General features: G+C 43.4%; 1 protein-coding gene across 1 annotated transcript in view; it reads left to right on the forward strand.

Moving 5' to 3' along the window:
- The first annotated feature begins 384 nt into the window (after positions 1-384).
- The window catches only part of PIP4K2C (phosphatidylinositol-5-phosphate 4-kinase type 2 gamma), a 28,581-nt gene continuing 8,570 nt past the window's right edge, over positions 385-20,395 (forward strand). The window contains exons 1-6 of the mRNA XM_083169391.1: positions 385-741; positions 5,666-5,763; positions 11,764-11,860; positions 13,672-13,818; positions 17,115-17,261; positions 18,210-18,248. Coding sequence (XP_083025517.1) covers positions 397-741; positions 5,666-5,763; positions 11,764-11,860; positions 13,672-13,818; positions 17,115-17,261; positions 18,210-18,248 — 873 coding nt within the window. The 5' untranslated portion in view covers positions 385-396. The remainder of the gene's footprint in view (positions 742-5,665; positions 5,764-11,763; positions 11,861-13,671; positions 13,819-17,114; positions 17,262-18,209; positions 18,249-20,395) is intronic.

Raw genomic sequence — 20,395 nt, forward strand, 5'->3', positions numbered from 1 at the left:
TGAGTCTTCTATTTACTTCCACTGAGTGTCTACCTCCTCTTGCTACCCTGGTGACGGCCCTGATCACAGTTTCTGTGGGACAAGCAGCAAACACAGGGAAGGGCAAAGCGATACTGTGATAAATAGTCCTACTAACAGTGCATATCTAGCAGATTCTTCCGTGCAATAAGCAGGGACAGGGTGTGTGGGTGTAATGGTAAGGAAAGTCGGTTTCCTGCTGTGCGACAAGTGTCAAAAGAATTGCAACTCGGAGTTATATAGCAGTAGTCTGCATCACTGCCCGGAACCAAAATGTCTGCCCTGCGCCCAGCCCTACAGATGCAGGCATAAGATCTCCATGGTGACGCCGCCGCTGCTGCCGCACACCACTGGGACAACGCGATGTCAGGTGACCCCATGAGACGGCTGGGCGGAGGAGGTGTGTCACAGCGCATGCGCGCCCAGTGCCCAGGTGAGACAGGAGGGGCGGAGAGACGCAGCAGCCCAGGCCAGCGGGGGACGGCCCGCCCGGGACCGAAGAAGAGGAGGCGGCTTGGGGGTCGTGCTCGCTGGCGGCAGCAAGGTGCTGACATGTCCTCTGCCGCCGTGCCCACTGCCTCCTCCTCCTCGGCGGCCGTAGGGATGCCAGCCACCACAGCCAAGACCAAGACGAAGAAGAAGCACTTCGTGCAGCAGAAAGTGAAGGTGTTCCGGGCCAGTCACCCACTCGTCAGCGTCTTCATGTGGGGAGTCAGTCACTCGGTGAGGCCCGGGAGATTGGGAGGTCACCTGAGTCTCCACCTGCAGCACATGCATTAGTTCCTCATTTGTTCCCCCGCGTACTACAAATGTTACAGGGGGACAGACGTGTGCCATCAACACTTCATTACAGTATGCGCTGCCTTCTGGGAGTTGTAGTGCTACATAGTGTTACTGGGATTGTGTGATCACACCTGCTGGAACTTGTATTACTACATTGTGTTACTGGGATTGTGTGATTACACCTGCTGGAACTTGTAGTACTACATTGTGTCCATCCTCTGCATTCAGCTCTGTTACTATACATTCCATTATGCCCAACCTGCTGGGATTTGTAGTAGTAGTAGTACTAGATGCAATATTGGCAAATGTGTGTTATTAGGTCTGGCACTCAACTCTTGCTGGGATTTCTAGTACTACATGTGTTGCTAAGAAATTTATCCCTCCCCTTGCTGCTGCTCTGTCACTTCTGCCACTATGCATTACAGTATGCGCTGCCTGCTGTAACTTTCTGTTCTTCGTGTTTCTATATTTCTGCCTGCTGTGACTTGTAGTTCTTCACTTGTTACGCTATCTGTCTATGACCCAGACATTTACATCTGCTGGAAATTTGTTCTCAGCCAGATTGCACCACAGAATTGGTTATGTGTGTTTACTTATAGCTGCTTTGATAGATGTACATTCTTGCATTGCTGTAGGTACAGCATCAGCATGTATTGGTCTGACTCTGAAAGCTTCATAATAAGATTTGTATAATGAAAATTTGTTTTTGTTTTTTGCTTGAGTGCTGCTTGGCAACACTTCTGAATGTCCCCCCTAATTGTATTGAGATAAGTGCTCCTATGAAATTGATTATGCTTGACACATGGTGACTTCATGTCTGCCAGTCACATTTTCTAGACCTTCTGCTATACAAGGTTAAATGGCAGTATTTGGGATCAGCCGTTTCCCAGCAGTAGTCTCACAACAAATGTTCATCCACCAGAAATAATCACTTTGTTTTCCAGTTTCACAAAGCACAAGGGCCATAGACGGAGGGGGCAGCGTGAAACATAACTCAGAGCTAGTGATGCAGAGCTGGTCAGTTTCTGACATGGCTCCTTTTCCTCTATAGTTATTGGTTACATACGGTTGTATGTGCTTGCTATGTACCGTGTTCCACATATATCTGACAATATCCACTATAAACGCAGTGGTTTGCACATCTAACGTTCTGAGCTTGCTTAACACTTTATACCCATTATGTACACTATGAACCACTATCCTGGTGACGCTGGCCATATCCTGTATATTTGGTTAATGGAATGTTTGTCATGCAGGCAACATCTGGAACACCCTAATATTTCCTATTGTTTGTAGAAGGACAAGCACCTGACATGTTACATTATGGAAACACTGTTTGTTTGATACTTTATGGGGTTCCCTACCTGTCTGTACAGGAGTTATGGTTAGCATTACTGCCTCACAGCACTGAGATCATGGGTTCAATTCCCACCATGACTAACTGTGCGGAGTTTGTATATTCTCCCCGTACTTGCGTGGGTTTCTTCTGGGTACTTTGGTTTCCTCCCACAATCCAAAAATATACTGGTAGGTTAATTGGCTGCCAACAAATTAACCCTAGACTGTCTGTGTGTGCATGTACATGTAATAGGGAATATAGATTGTAAGCTACACTGGGGCAAGGACTGATGTGAAAGTTCAAATATTCTCTGTACAGCGCTGCAGAATATGTGTGCGCTATATAAGAAACTCTAAATAAATAATGAAGTGTAAAAGGAGGTGCAGATCTGTCACCTTTTGACGTGTATTCTATATGCTTGGTACATGGATGGTAATGCTGTTACTGAGGTATTGGTCATGTGTAACACTGCATTATTGCTCTGTCCAGTGTTCCAGATCATGTTTGTTTTATTATTTTCTTCTTTTACACAATGAGATTTGTGAATAATTATATTTAATGCAGAGTAAGTGGTAGTCAGTCTTGGCATATGATGATCTTTATATAATTGTCATGCTAACTGAGGAACGTAACACCACTGCTCGTTATCTGAACTTTCTGAGTGCACTGAGTGCATGCACAGTACAAAACACAATCTAATCAGGCCTACTGTGGCATAGAGGTACATGAACTTTCTAAAGCTGGGGACACACTAGATTAAATCTTAAATAAATTTACAGATAGCGACCAATTCATAAAATCTTTTATTGTGTATCAACTATGTCGCTAGCAATGCCCATCTGTACAGGCAGCTCAATATGTGGCTCTAGTCTACAGCAGCGTACTCCTGGATGTGACCACTGACTATATCTTTTGCAAGATTGCAGGATTTGTATGCAGTATATCGTTTGTCCCGGCATTCAAGGCAAATTACATCATTTGTGTTAAGATTTCGCCAAATGAAATGAGTACAGTTGTGTTCATAGTCATTTCCTCTGCCCTCAGTTACATAATTGTGATTCACCTCATTGCATTTTGCCGGCAATACAAAACCTGCGTTCCTGTGATACAAAGGTCTGAGGTGTATGTTGCTCAGAAAGCTGACTGGGCAAGCTGCGTGTTAACTGGAAAAGTGGAGCAGGTGATTTGTTGTATTTGCTGATGGTAAATATTCCATCTGTACCTACATTCAATGAAGTGGAAATGTACCTGCGATGTGTGCTTATAAGAAAAAGAAGCTTTTTATGTTTATAATTGCATTGTGCATGTTATAAATGTGTAGACTAGCACGTAATAATGTCACACAGTAATAGATACATAGCAATAAAGAAAAAGGGAATGCATCTTTAATGTAAAATACCATGGGGAGATATATAAAATCTACTACTGCCAATTTACTGTAACTCCAATTTATATACTATATTTTTTTTCTCTCAAAGGTTTGGTACATCTTCCCCCGTGTGTAAATGCTTGGTTTGCTGGTGTGCTTTTCAATCTTTAATCTGTTTTAGCAGAGATTCTTTAACCTTTCACTGTGTCTGCATAAATGGAGTAGGGCCAGGTTGCAGGCATCTTTAATTTTTTTTTTTCTGGAAGGTGCTATTTATTTGTCTGTGATCTTGTTTCCGAGAAATGAATACCATCACAAATGGTTATTATGGGATTGATTAAATTGTTAGGCACCAGTTGGAGCAATTCAGTGGTTACTCCAATAAAGTGCCCAAAAGCAGCTAAATCCATCTAAAATTCCAGATAGATGCCCAAACTATTGACTGCTTAAATTTTTTCTTTCTTGCTACCTTAGGCGGTTGCGAGTAGAATTGAGTCTTTGGTGGCTCATGGGTGCCTGGGAGGAGCTACATTTGAATTGCTCTATTGGATGCCCTTTATTTATATGCAGGCATGGTTCTTACTGAGAATTGGAAGGAACATGGGGCCTTATTCTAGTTCACTCTTTCGAACAAAATCCTTCTTAGATGGACAAAACCATGTGCACTGCAGGTGGGGCCGATGTAAAATGTGCAGAGAGAATTAGATTTGGGTGAGTTATTTAGTTTCTGTGCAGGGTAAATACTGGCTGCTTGATTTTTACACTGCAATACAGATCTCACATTGAAGTAAAACCCCACCCAAATCTAATTCTCTCTTCACAAGTAACATCTGCCCCACCTGCAGTGCACACCGAGCCTGAAGCGTGGCGAGCGCACGCGTATTACTTTACATGTATTCCGCGTCCCCTCGCTGCGCTCGCCACACTATATAAGATCAGCTCCACACTGACGTGGATAGTGGGGGTATGAAAAGGTCGTAGGACGCGTACTGCCGCCCCTCGCGGGGTCGCTCGTTCGCCCGCCACGCTTCGGGTTGGCGTTGATAGTGGGGGTGCCGTTGGGGGTGCTTTTAACATATTAAGCACCCAACACGTTTAACTTATAGGGGCCACTTTTAACATGGGAAAACCCATTAGGGTGCTTATACAATTTTAAATCTCATACCATTGTATATGCGATGATATACAATTTAAAATGGTATACCATCGCATGCCTTATGGTCTGCGATGCGATGGGCGTCGTGCTAGTACACAAGTACCTATTTTTGTTAGCGTGCTGCTCTGATAGGTATATTTTTATATTGAACTTCCACCAGTAATAACTTAATACAGGGCTTTATTATTCCGTGAGCATAGATGGGGCTTGTGCCATGCAATATACAATTTCTGTTAGATTTCTGTATATGTTTTTATTATATTTTGGTGGGGGGAGTTTAGTTGGAAAATAATGTTGGTTAACAAAAAGAAAAGAGACAATGGGTATGAAGGGCAGGTAAATGGCTAAAGGTGCCCATACACTGCCTGCGACGTCTCGCAGCAGTGTACGGACACCCAATGGACTGCAAGCCGCCAGGACCTTCCGGCAGCAGGGACACATGCGATCCGTTGTGATGGATCGCATGCGTCACTGCTTAGCGCCCGTCCCAGAATGGGTGGTCGGACGGCCAGCCGGTCCGACCACCTAGTCGGGACCGTGCATCGGACCCGAATACATGTCAGGGAGAGGCGATGTGGTCCGATTTAACGGGCCGATTGGTCGCAATCGGCCGAAATCGGGCCAAATCGCCTTGATGTATGCCCAGCATAAGACAAAACACAAAGGGAGACTATTACTGTTTTTACCTGGATAATCTGTAACATACCCATACCAATGGAACCATTTAATTCTGGGTAAATATGAGTGGGGACAGTCAATCTCAATATGAAAACTCTTGTGGACCAATACAATCCTATTAAACCATTTTCACATACAGTATAAGCTGTAAATTGAATTTTTAAGCTAACCATTTAACACCTTAGCACCTCACTGCAGTGATTCCCTAGGTTGGTCACATTGTTATTATTATTTATGACCTTATTCAGCAAACCAGGTACACTCAGTTGAATTAATGGTATGTAAATGTGATTATTTATTTTAATTATTTTTTTTTTTTTAGATCAATGAGCTAAACCAGGTTCCAGTTCCAGTGATGCTCCTGCCAGATGATTTTAAAGCAAATTCAAAAATTAAGGTCACTAATCACCTTTTTAACAGGTTGGTGTTTATTTCCTCTTCCTTGTTCTTTGACAAGTTATAGATTGTTCGCATCTATAGTTCTTCCCTATGTACCATGTGCAGAGCGTTAGATTTGGGTAAGGTGTGTTTAAACTGAAATCTAAATTGCAGTGTAAAAATGAAGTAGTCAGTATTTACCCTGCACAGAAACAAAATAACTCCCCAAAATCTAATTCTTTCTGCACATGTTACATTTTGCCTCACCTGCAGTTTATATGGTTTTGCTCATTTGAGAAAAGATCTTTTATTTGCTATCATCTCTGAATCGGGCCTCAGATGTGCAGGAGATGAATGCTAATAAGGGGTTAGTAGTTATTGTCCTAAATGAGAATTTGATTTGCTAGCTCATTAACATTCGGGATTGTTTTATTTATGCATTTATTAGAGAACTTCCTATTATGTTCTAAAATTACACAACAGTTGTTGGCTTTTTGCAATTCAAACAGTCTGGTTTAAATATACAGGTATTGTGTGGTGTGCAATCAACAGCTTCTGGCACAGGGTTGTCAGGCCCTAATTGGTTAAAAGATAGAGTAAAAAGGTGTGCCAGCGCTAGCTGTACCAATAATTAGACAAGACGGTTCTCTGAAAAAAGATATACACAATTTTATTAAAAATCAATTAATGGTGGGATGAATCGTTGGACATTAAAAAGTCAATGTGCTCAAATTTGAAATAATATATCACAGGGATACTTTGTGTGATGTCGAATTTTGGAACTTTCCAATTAACAAGGCTGACTAAATGGAATATATATAAACCTAACGAAGGGGATCACACCCCGAAAGCTTGTAAGCTAAAATACAGACCTCTAATTGCCTCTCGAGTGCTGTTATTTTGGATATACAGGTTGAGTATCCCGTATCCGTATATCTATTATCCGAATTATTCCAAAAACCGTGGTTTTTAGAATCATTCGAAATTTTTTTATTTTTTTTTCCCCTCCCTAACCCTCTTTTTATACTTACCAAGTCCCCGGGCGTCCACAGCAGGCCTCCGGCATCTTCTCCAGCGGTCCCAGGAATGCATTGCGCGAGTGTGCGCGCGCGCCGGTGACGTCACCGGTGCGCGCGCACACTCGCGCAATGCATTCCTGGGACCGCTGGAGACCCGGAGAAGATGCCGGAGGCCTGCTGTGGACGCCCGGGGACTGCGTGGACGCCGAGGGACCACCGGACACCATCAGGGGACAGGTAAGTATGGCTAAAACAATTTATTCTAAAAACCGGAATATTCCCTTATCCGGAATGCTCGTTGTCCCGAGCTTTTCGGATAGGGGATACTCAACCTGTATATTGATTACCATCCGAATTCTTCTGGTCAAGATTGTGTCCAGAAATGAGTGACGCAGTAGTCCTTGGTTGCCCTATAACTTCAAGGGCTTGGGCTTCCCATTTAGACTATCTTCCTCTGTGTACTGGAGAAATTGGAGATCATGCAGATGGGTCCAGATGATACAAAGGACGGCAGTGGATGGTGTCAGCATAAGTTGAATTAGCTCAACTCGTTTCCCTAGAACATATACCTACAGCTTCCTCAGGAGCAAGTGAGCCCAGTGCTCAATTTTTTACGTCAACTGGACCCGGTCGTCAGCCACAGATTGCCAGTATAAGCGGTGATGACAGCAGGATCTACATCAGCATCTCTGACCACGAATGTTGTGTTGCTGGGCAACGGCACCCGGTCACATGTTCCTCATGTGTACTGGGCCGTGTCCGGCAGTCTGATTTAAATTAATTATCTTTTTTTTTTAAATTATTATTCAAAAATGGTCTACCATAAAATGTTGAACGATGAAATGTTCTTATTTTAAAGGGACTCACCATTGGATCTGCACTAGGCCTGTTGAGCCTGACTAGACTTTGGACATGAAAGGGTTAACATAAACCTAACTTGTAAAAGACCTAATTGCGAGACACACAAATGCTAAAATAAGGGGCATTTGTGACTGCAATTTTTTTGGGTGAACACAGTGTACTTCTGCCCAAATGCACCCATTGTACATGTCACTGCGATGGAACATGCACTGGTGCAAAGGTTTGGTCCTGTTAATGGAAGATGTTTGACTAATAATGTGAGTTTCCTTGCAGCATTTCATGTTGGTACCATGCTGGATTTCCTGAACATCTGACAGCATATAGTCACAGATTGTTTTATGGTTTTACCACAAACCTTGTCGTCAGCATGCACTCTGCAATATACAAGGTGGACAGATAGGGAAATCCTAACTGTAAGGGGTGATTCAATTGTTTTATTGTGCTCTATTACTTGTCTCCTTAGCCGGTTTGCCCATTCCATTTTTTTGCATGTCGCAAATAGAAAAATGTGTGTAAAGCCATACTACAGATGGAGCCGGGCTCTTCTTTGCAGGAGATGGCGATGGGGACGCCAGTCCCCTTCCGACTGCTTCCCCCGGATCCCCACCGGCTTGTCGGCGGTCACCCGGCCTCCCCGCACCCCCCCCCCCCCTAACCCTGTCCGTCTCCCTGAAGCGGAGATGGACAGGGTCCCTTTGCCCCGGCGCACGGACACTGAGACGCGTGTGCGCGTGAGATGAACGCACGTCTCAGTCAGATGGCGAGCCGGGCGGCTGGCGGATCGCCAGCGGTGACATTCTGGCGATTCGCCAGCAAAGATGAGCCCGGACCCATCTGTATTCACGCATTTCTTCTTGCCACCTGAATTCACAGCAGTACTTGTGGTGGATGGTATGTACGTGTAATGATTAACAGTGGGTGACTGTTTGAATACATAAAGAGGCTGATTCAGACATTTTCGTAGCCTAGGGAGCAGGTAAATGCTGCCCTGGCAAGCTCCCTCCTCTGTGCACAGTTGTGAATGCGTTCGCAGCTGTGCACACAGGGGAAAAATTAGTCACCATCAAATGATTCCCTCCCCCCTGCATGCAGGACTCGGTAAAGCTGACCAAACATCTACAGATCTATTGTGAGATTGGGTTAGTTGGAACAAAAACCTGGTAATGGATGAGAGAAAATGACAGTTGACCATTTGCTTTAAAATGCTGGAAAACTGTCACTCAGATAATACCAGGTTTTTGTCCCAACCATCCAGATCTGGCAATCGATCTGAGATGTATGGCCAACTTTAGTCGACTAAAGGTGGCCAAACATCTACAGATCGATTGTCAGATTGGGCTGGTTGGACTAAAAACCTGGTAGTATCTGAATGGCAATTTACCAGCATTTAAAAGCAAATGGTCAACTGTCATTTGCTCTCATTCATTACCAGGATTTTGTTCCAACCAGCCCAATCTGACAATCGATCTGTAGATGTATGGCTGGCTTTACTTGGCTATGGCAAGGCTGTGAGGAGAAGGAGGCCGCTGCTAGCATTAGCGCCCTTCCCTCCTAACTGTTTGGGATCTCCTGCGTTTTTCTGGACACTCCCGGGAAAAGGCCAGAGTTCTGCGCCTGTCAATCGCCTTGCAAGTAGACAGCGGAGGCTAGCCTTCCCATGGTATGTTCGCTTACCAAGCACATGCGTGGCCTTTCGATAATCGCCAGGAATGTGAGTCCGCAGCTCTGCGTGTGGGTCTTCATTATGCCCTATGTGCCAAGCTCAGGAGAGAGACCTTACACAATTGTGCATCTATGCAATGGAGAAAGTGTTGGAAAATATTTCACTGAATAAGTACAGGTCTGGGCAGAGGACAAATGTTTAACAATATGTACAGATTTGATGGACTACTTGCTACATCTCTAACGTTTATTTTATTAGGGCATTGCAATCTACAAATTGCAGAAGAATCCTATTACATGACTTTAACATTCAGAACTTGGGAAATTCAAGTTGGGTTGATGAATTGTTTTGTGCTTTAGGGCCCAGAAAAATAAATTATTAGGACTCTGAATGGTGGGTTTTTGTTTTCCTTCACTCTGACCAGTTGTCTCTTCCAAAAAAATGCTTGGAATGTGAATGCCAGGGGCATTATCTAAAATGTGGTCTGAACTTAAAATAATGAGTAAATGTTGCAGCCTGTCACGAGCTGTCTGTGAGCACTTGCATGTGCTTTTTATGTTGGTCAACTGCCAAAAAGTACTATTATATGTAAGTTTGTATTGGATGTTCTTGCTAAATGGGCACTAAGCTTGCTAGAGGCCACTGCTGTCTTGGATCCATTTTTATAGTCAGAAATAGAGCTAGTTAATAATTGGTGAGTACTAGTCGGAAAGGTGAAGCTGTGGTCTACTGAAGATGCAAGACTGAAGTTAATGCATTATTAACATTGCAAACTAATTCCTGAGCTATATATAGGTGCATACACTCAGGCATTTATCGCTGGCAATATGGTCGCTGAGCGCTCCTGCGACTCCCCCGGCAGAGGTTCCCTTTCATCAGCGACCATCTCTGGTCGCTGATGAAAAGGACACTGAGCAATATATCGCCTCCGTGTGTACACAGCTTATGGCACCCGTTGTTGCATAGTCCCATAGAGTACAGCCTATTAAACTAACATAATTATGTGGTAGTTAATATACAAAAGGTAAAGGGTTCATTCTTCAACTTACAGACACATTAAAGGAACCATATGATATTCCACCAGATGAGGGAGCGAATACAGTTATAGAATAAAAAATGCATGGGTGATATTTAAGACTATTGTGAGGCCTTAAATAGACAATGAGAAGAATAAATACAACACCTGCACATTACAGCACCAGAGTGCATGCTGATCTTATTCAGGCTTTTCCTTATGAACTATTCATGAACCATGTTATTAAAACATGCGTGTGAGAGCTGGCATTCTACCTGCTGCTACCCTAGGGTTATTTGTGACCTATAAACTATTACAGTATGTTGTTGGAGTGACTTTATTATGTTGAACGCCTTCCGCTCCATCCTGCTGAACTAATTTGTGTGTGTGTTTTTTTTTTTCCTTAATCAACTTGCTGATGACTAACACTGGGTACACCTTTATGTGTCCTGTTACAACCTATTGTCGGGTCATTGTTGTCCGGCACGAGTTGGCTATAAAACGAGTAGTCACACATGTTTATGACCTTGCAGGGTCACAGGTGTATTAACGGGTCACTGAGCAACTGTGCAGACGCTAGTGGCTCCCATGACACCTGTTGTGTCTGGTATGGATGTTTACCCTATATTCGGAGTGAATGCTTTCCAGCTCTAGTGAAAGATAGGGTTGTTGTTGTTGTTTTCCCTGCATATATTGGAAAGTTGTGTGTGTGTGTGTGTGTGTGTGTGTGTGTGTTTTTTTTTTTTTTTTCTTCTGTGTTTTATTTGAAAATACGGATCTATATTAAGGGAGTATTTGGAGCTGCTGTTTAGAATGAGTAGCAGAACCTGTTATTTGATATGTTGCTTGTCATTGTAGAAGATTCTTGTAAGTGCTCTCAGAAAGGGCTGTATGGAGTCTGGTCCTTCAGAAATGTACTACACTAGTTATTCCTTTTCAGTTTCCCAACGTGATGATATAAAACTATGTTTATGGATTGAACAAGAAGGAACTATTTATTATGGCTTGTGATAGCACCCAGTACCTGCTTATTTGTCTTTTGTTGCCTGGTAGGGGTAACGGACTACCTACAGTATGTTGGTACAGGCAGCAATACTGATATATAGGCGTGCTAGAGGGATACATTTAGTGATTTGGGGGTATTTTCTACACTAAAGGTGTGTACACTCGGTAGATATGCCGTGCTATGCGAGTCCTGATACGATCAGATCGTTTCGGGACTCGCATAGCACAGCATGCATGCAGAGGCACAATTTAGACTATATATAGTGCAGATCTGCACTATATAGTCTTGGCTGCCGATTTTCGCTCACACGGGAGCTCGCAAGCCCTAAAAAAGCACACAATCATCATGTGATATGGCTTCCGATGTTCACTATATCGGCAATATCGCACCGCGTGTACACACTATTAGCTTCTGTTTTGTTTGTTTTATAATTAAATTCTGTTTACACACATGTGAATGTATCTATTCCTTGTTGCAGGGAGAACTTACCTAGTCACTTTAAGTTTAAAGACTACTGCCCACAAGTGTTCAGGAATCTCCGTGAGCGGTTTGGAGTAGATGACCAAGATTATCAGGTAAAGGGCCGGACATATCTGATCTTGGGATGTGCATAAACACATTTTGCTGCGTACCGTAGTTGCCATCAAGAGAGTGACTAGAAAAACTATCGAAATGTTTGCTTTGATGGGCCAGTAATTTGCATTACTATCCATCTGCTTTAATAAGTTTCTTAGATTTTTGGCGGCTCACTGTGATAAGTGTATTGCTTGTAATTAATGAGCTTGGTAACACAGGTTTATGTGCTGAGTGTTATACATTATTGAAGTCTCACACTAAGTACTTTTCTAATACCTACATTCTTCCATTTCTGATAGAATCCATAAAATCCTCTTATTGATGCAAATCATCTCTGAATTTTTAGAAGCTCCAGTGTAAAACTGGTACTGAAAGACTATCAAGTGCCTGAGCATGGAGCCTCTCTGGAGACAGACCAGGGGCTTTATTAAAGAAACCTAAACTCCTCGTTTCTCAGAACATATATATATTTTTTCCTTTTTATGTAGAGCGGATAACACTTGCTGTGATATTGCCGATTTCACTGAATTGTCTTCTCTCCTTTTTAGTGATGCAGCATATTTAGGTTTAAATGACGGGTTATCAATTATGCTATTTAGGTGCTGATTTATTGCCATCCACATCGTCCGATGTGAGAATATTGTCCCACTTCACAATATGATAATCGATAACCTCACACGGATGTATCCATTATCTCATGCAGGGACAGAGCTTAAAAAAAAAGCCCTGTGATGCTAGTAAACCACATGATCAGTTGTGTGCCGCACATGTTCCACCAACAGCATTGCCCGCACACCCCTCCCCATTGCGGCAGTCCTCTAACCTACCCGGGGATCAGTGAGCAGAGCTCCTGAAGGCCTGCCGCTCACCTCTGCTTCCTGCTTCTTTGACCTCTGCTGCTGTAAAGGGGATACTGCATGCATTGGGTTGACCATTGAAAGTCAACAGGGCTTAGGTCGACAGTCAAAAGGTTGACATAAGTTTTTCCCCAAAAAACTTTTTTGTGCAGACAGGCAGTATTTCATGCCCTACCATGCAGTGTGGCGTGGTGGACAAATAAAATATTGTGCAGAGGGCAGCAAGGCACCATGCCTGAAGCATGGCAAGCGAAGGGGTACACTTTCAGGAGCTGCTGAATCAGGGCCAATCAGGAGACTCATAGTTCCACAGTAAAAGACAATAGTTTTTATTCTATTTTTTTACACCATTCCATCAGCCCGATGCCCTGGGGCATCGGGGACAGCACCAGGCTTCAGCCTGGTCAGGTAAGTCCTGGAGGGGGGGACCCCTTCATTGGGGGGGTCCCCACTCCCCCAGGGCCCCTGGCCAGGCTGACCGGTCAGAGGGCTGAATGCTTTGGCCGGGGTGACTTGTATAAAAAGTCTCCCCCCAGCTGTGGCATTACCCTGCTGGCTGGTTTGGCCTGGGGCTGGTTCTTAAAATATGGGGGACCCCTAGTCATTTGGTCCCCCAGAGCAGGTCACAAGCTAGAACCGTGTCTAGTCTATGATTAAGCCACCGAGCTTGAGTCTATAGTCAGTGTGTTAATGTTCACTCTGCCTTATCTTAACACAATTCAGTGTCATGTTAAATCACAGTATATACAATTTTCAGTAGTAATGTGGATGATTGCTGGAAGCTAATGATTAGACCGCAATTGTGTTTTTATTTTCTCCATTATTTGTTAGGAATGGGAAAACAAATTGTACAACATGCGGTATTCATAGGCTGACCATCATTCTTTACTATCATACACTTCTAAAGAAGAAGAATACAAATATAATTATCCTCTTGTTTGCCTTTTTCCCAGGTTTCCCTGACACGTAGCGCACCTTATACTGAAAGTGAAGCTCATGATAGTAGATTTCTCATGTCCTATGACAAGACTTTGGCAGTTAAAGAAATATCCAGTGAAGATGTTGCCAACATGCACAGTATCCTGTCTGACTACCACCAAGTAAGCATAATTACCTCATAATACTGTTTACTGCATTGCTCTGAACACAGCATGCATAAATCCGGCCAGCCAACAAGCCGTACATGAGATCCCCCCCGCCTTTGACACTACGCCTGAGACATTGCAAATCCCTGGGTCAACCCTTTTCAGACATTAACCTGGTCTGTCTTACTGCTCTAATGTCACGCTCCTACATGAAACTGTACTGTATATATTTAAACATAGCCTACACCGACAACCAGACCTCTCCACAATGGGCAGCGTCTCTGTTTCTAGCTGCTTCTACTACATACTGCAGCACTAAATAGGCAGCCCCAAACGCCTATCTGAGGCTTCTAGGTGTGACCTGAGAGTAAATTCAAAGTTCCGCCAGATTATCTACAGCTGATGTATAACCCAGTATATTGAGTTTGGAGTGTGTGATAGGAAACTGGAGTACTTGGAGGAAACAAACTCAAGCACAGGGAGAATATGCAAACTCTACAAAAGTCATGCCCGACCTCGGTCCTCAAGGCACATTAACAGCCCTGGTTTTCGTGATGTCTGTGCTTGAGTACAAGTAACTTCATTTGTATCACCATTACTTTGATTTGAACATCTCTGTTGAAGTTGCCCTCTGTAGTAGAGGTCAGCATAGGCAATCAGTCTATCGCTACACAGTCCCATACACAAGCTGCAATGCACTGTGTGTTCTGACACTTCAAAGTCAGTGTTAACTTCTTTTTTCAGAGATTTGCATTGTAGTAGCTCTCCTGTGGTCTTCGCTCCCAACACGGTGTGCCTTGGGTAGCCATGACTGTCACTGGTGCAATGGTTGTCCTTACTTGTTTCACTTTGTGTTGGGTATTATCTACGGCTGGGGTAGCCAACTGCAGTCCTCGAGAGCTACCAACCGTTAACATTTTTTAGATCTCCTCACAGAAGTGAAGTAATTGGCTCCACCTGTGGATCTTTAAAAATGTTTCGGCTAGTAATGAGTGCACCTGTGCAGCAGCTAGGTTGTCTGGAACATGTGAACTGTTGGTAGCTCTTGTGTGCTGGAGTTGGCTACCGCTGATCTATGACATAAAAGGAACACCCAACATAACTTGTGTTTTTGGAGATGATCTGACCCAGTCGTTACACGATCACTTCTCGTTTAAGTCGCTCAGGTCCAAATCCAATCCAACCCTGTAAAATGTGCTATTGCTAAAATGTAATGTTCACTTCAACTGGCAGCCACCTGCACTGACATCTGTCATTTGTCGTACTAGTAACTGGTATATTTATAAAAATCCGAGACTCTGCACTCACCATAATAAATAATGGTGTTTGGTTTATACATTGATCAATACAGTTAAGCTTTCAGTCCCCATCAGCGGATCCCATTTTTGTGCAAGTCCTATTCTATCACTTTCCAATTGCAATTTCTATCATTCAATCACATTAGTGTGTAACTTTGGGGCATCCCGCATTTTGCTTGAGACGCATACCGCCACTCCCTGCACGCATATCGGTGTTTTGTTTGTATTTTTGGAAATGGACAGCTCTTCCAGTAAGTGCTGTCCTTATGTGATCGCATGCAGGGCTGCCATCAGAAATTTTGGGGCCCGGGACTGACAAGTTAGGCGGGGCCTCCCCCCAGGATGGCTGTTCCTCTGCGATCTGCTCAATGGCACGGCCACGTCATTACGTCACATGGTACATGGGGGTTTGCCACTGGTTGGTCAAGAGGCAGGCAGCAGACAACCAGGTAACTGACGCTATGCTACATGCCCCCTTGCATATTTCAGTTGTGCTACCTGACCCCTGTAATTTCTATATTTAAGCTGTGTCCCTGCTCTCACTATAACTTGTACCCCTACTTAAATCATATATATTTAAGCTGTGCCCCCACCCACCCACCATCACTAACCTTGCTCCTCAGCTGCCTTTTCCCAGTCACAGAAGAGGTTAATCAGTGTTTAGCCAGCAGCAGCAGCACGGTCCCTCCAGCAGCATCCTGATCCCGGTCAGGAGTTCAGCTGCCGGAGACCAGCTGCAGAGGAGAGATTCACCTCAGCAGACTCTCCAACTAAATCACTGTGGGTACTTGTGTACAATCACGGCTCCCACGATGTCCATCGTATAGTAAAAAATCGCATCCCATCGCATGCGATTTTTAACAGAAATGCATCCAAATGCATTGAAATTAGTATCAAACATGTTCAATGGCCCCCAAATGTCATTTTTGAGGTTGTACCACCCCCACTATCAACGCGAACCCGAAGCGTGGCGAGCACTGCGAGCCCGCAAGGGGCGGCGGTACGCGTCTTACGACCTTTTCATACCCCCACTATCCACGTCGGCGTGGAGTTGAGAATAGAAAGTGTGGCGAGCGCAGCCCGAAGCGTGGTATACGCGTCCCCTCACGGGCTTCACAGGTGTCCGCGTCCCCTCGCGGGGCTCGGTGGCTCGCCACGCTTCGGGTTCGCGTTGATAGTGGGGGTGGTACAGCCTCAAAAATTACATTTGGGGGCCATTGAACATGTTTGATACTAATTTCAATGCATTTGGATGCATTTCTGTTAAAAATCGCATGCGATTGCATGCGATTTTTAAAAAAAAATTGCTTAAAAACTGCAAAAATCGCATGCCACTACGTATGGCATGCGATGGGAGCCATGAAAGTACACAAGTACCTCACTGTGCATACGCTGTCTGAGCAGCCTTGTACTGTACAGTACATACATAAAGTGTGCTGAAGCTGCCCGATCACTGCTAGCCACAGCAGTGATCGGGACACAGTGAAGTGCTATGCAGCTGCCGGGGATCTGCTGTTTGAGCAGGATGACAGCTCACAGAGATAAGAGAAGGAGCTCGGCACTTAGCGCTGGAGCAGCCCGGGTCCTCCCTTCTCTGTCTATGGGGCGGGGCCCAGGACTGAAGTACCCACAGACCCCCCCCCCCCCCCCCTTTTTGCGGCCCTGATCGCATGTCCTGGTTTAGGACCCCAAATCCTATCTGCGCATGTGTTGAATGACTCTTGCACCATGTGGGTTGCTGGGAAGGATCTAGTTGTGATAGAAGCACCACGGCTTCATACTTTGTCACACTGGAGTGCCAGCCCACCCATTTGCTATATATATATATATATATATATATATATATATATATATATATATATATATATATATATATATATATATATATATATATATATATATATATATATATATATATATATTTCTTATATGTAGGTATAAATTCACTTTATTTAGCTTAAATTTAAGCAATACAATATTCCTAACTCTCTTATATTCTTTTTTTTTTTCTAGCACATTGTGAAATGTCATGGTAGCACACTGCTGCCTCAGTTCTTGGGGATGTATCGTTTAGGTGTAGACAATGAAGACTTTTATATGCTGGTAATGAGAAATATGTTCAGCCACAGACTTACAGTTAACAAAAAGTATGACCTTAAGGTGAGCTCCTGTATTATGGTTTTTAATGTGCTTGTTTTTCCTTTTCCATACAAGCTTCTAGTAGCTAGACCAGATTTACCACATTTCTGATTGCTTGTTTTCAAATGATCCAGCCCTGTTACTACACTGCATACAGCTAGTTTATGTGATTATACACACAATATAAAGCAGAGTACCCAAAATTGCAGTACCTGTGGCTAGCATTGATGAGGGTATTTGTGCAGCTGTGTCCTCAGACATTAAAGCCCTTTTTGGTGTGCTAGGTGATGCGACTAGGACACACCAGAAGTGTCTGCTGATTATATTTGATATGTGACACTTTTATATCTGTATGCAGCTGAGCATATTTGGGGTAAATAATAAAAGCTTAAATGACCTGGAACAGCACATATTTCTAGAGCTTCTGGAGTTTTTTTATTTTTTATTATATTGAAATTCATTGAGTACTGTGCAGTTATAATATAGATCATTTTACTGGCTGCGCCTGGTTTAGTTTTCTAGAGTCAGATGGGACCTGGCAGACCCCTCATGCCAGGCATCACATACGTATTGAGGCTGGTTGTATTTAACTGCTCACGAACATCTATAAAGGTAAATGTGAGCTTCTAAACTACATATATGCACGTGTTACTGGGTGTGCTGCGTTTATATTTTTGTCTTGCTGATCTGTTTGCATTCCTTTTAGATATACGGTGATAAGTTGTATAGAAGTAGCAGCATTCACTAACGTCTGGGTGCGATAGTCGCACCTTGATTGGACAATGTGAAGTCTGAGCCATGGGTGCGATTATTGGCACATGCACACATTGTGTTGAATGAGTTGCACCCAGGAATAGTCGCTACATCTGTATGGTGGCTGATAATAGGAAATGCTACAAGTCACAATTTCCAGTTTACTCATTTTGTTTTTTAAAATAGGTTTAATATTCTACGTTTCTTTTTTTCTAGGGCTCTTTAGTTTCCCGTGAAGCAAGTGATAAAGAAAAGGTAAAATAAGTAAATTCCATGTCTCTAAAGGTGCCCATACGCTTGTCTGATTTGGGCCCGATTTCACCGGATTCCATCCGATCGGTGCCACATCGCATGTGCGGTTCCGTGCGCATTTCAGTTGGAGGTCGGACGGGATGCACATGAGAGAAATCATATGTGCGGCACATAGTAGGTGCTTTTTAGCACCTGAGATGTCGCATTCGATCCCTGAATGAGGAAGCACCATGCAGAAAAGGTGCTCTCCCTGCAGCTGGAGGCAGGCGGCAGTAGAATGAAAAAAAAAAAACCTTTTTGGGCAATCAACAGCCATCCATTTCTTTATAATGTGTTTTTATTTTTTTATTTATTTTCCAACCTTTAGCTCCCGAGAGCATTGCATGTGAAGTTCCAGATCGTATGTGATCCTCCCGGCAGCTCCCCAGAAACAGGGGAAATTGGGGCAGACTTGTCTTAGGACAAGTCGGTCAAGTGTATGGGCACCTTTAACCCCTCTTCCCCACCACTGCCTTGAAATTCATAATTTTCTTGCATTTTATGCCCTTTTCTATTTTACGTTTTTTTTGTTGGTGCGTAAACATGAGCTGAGAAATAAGGTAGCTTTGGTGTGTACTTTCAATCTGAAATCTTAAATACTAATTGTAATCATAGTGTGTACAGAATACTTATTACTACAAACATACATTTGGAATTGCATATTTGCGTGATGATGTGCATTAGATTGGTGTTCGGTTGCAGTCCGTTTGTGTTCGGCGCATGTTAAAGTGCGATGCGCTCCCTCAGTCTACAACTATTATGTCGACTGTAGGGGTGGCCAATCCCGAAATCTGGATTGTCCAGGATTACCGTCCTGGGATTGGAGTTTCCAATTCCGCGATTTTGGGATTAGACATCGCATGCACAGTCTAATGCCAGGCAGCATCTGAGCACATTCAGGTGCTGCCTGCCTTTCTATTAGATTTGGACTATTTAGTGTGGCAGAACCATCACTGAGGGTATGTCAGGTGTGAAAGTATCATGGAGCAGTATCACTAGATGCACTTTAATAAGCGGATTTACAGTAAATGCTACACACTGGTCTTGAGTAGTTTTAAAGGAGGAATGCTGAGTGCTGTGAGGGTGACATCCATGGATGTCTAAAATACCTTATTTGGTTGTCATTAAAAATAAAGCTCCCAGAAAGAGGCGATCTAACCTGCTATAAATAATTTTGACATTACATAACTTACTGGTTCATTCCCCCTCCCTAAGAAAAATGTTGTGTAACGAGACGGCTACTTTCCTCTCATTCCATGATGATTAATATGCCTGTATCTGCCCAGTGAAACCCCACCCGTTAGAGTTAAGTCATATAAATATTATACATATGTGTTCTTTGAACAAAAATAACCCTTTTATACCACTAGTTGTATGTAGCTTACACATATGCAAGTTAAAATGTCTGGGTCAGATTTTGAGACCTTTTGGCTGCTTCTTCTTGGCACTAATCCTAAAATAAGTTACTTTTGTATTAAATATCTACTAGTAAAATTATTACAATTAGTAGTAGAACTCTCTTCACTAGCTTCCCTCCAGTACTGTAAAGGCCTCCATCCACTTGGCATCAGGACAAGCAGTCGGATAAAAAGGGCCCAAATCGCATGTGTTTAACATTCGATTCCGATCCAATATGCAGTCCCGTGTGCATCAAGTCTGATCCAGATATCTTCACTGTAGCACCAAGGATTCCTCCGATCCCGCAGCTAGGCAAAGGGTCGCATACGATACAGTATATGCAGATTGACTGTATTGTATGCGATCCTGCTGCCTGGGAGCTGCTGGGGGAGATGGCGGTGTATCGCATACAAGGTACAGCTGACGATGCCTCGCGTAAGTGGATGGGAGGACTTAAACTTGATACATCTGATACCTTCAGCTCACTTCTCTGCCCACTCAAACCACCTTCAACCCCCAGACACTTATTGTGGTCTCCCATTTAAAAGACAAAATTGATAGCATTCTACGGAATATTTCCTCTTGGCAAATTATGTATTTATTACTAGTTCTATAGCGCGCACATATTATTAAACACTTTTTCAGAGAATATTTGAACATTCACATTCGTACCTGCCCCAGTGGAGCTTACAATCTATATTCCCCTATCACAT

Source organism: Crinia signifera, chromosome 2 (assembly GCF_055691185.1).
Source record: "Crinia signifera chromosome 2, ASM5569118v1, whole genome shotgun sequence".
In the NCBI taxonomy this organism is placed as follows: domain Eukaryota; kingdom Metazoa; phylum Chordata; class Amphibia; order Anura; family Myobatrachidae; genus Crinia; species Crinia signifera.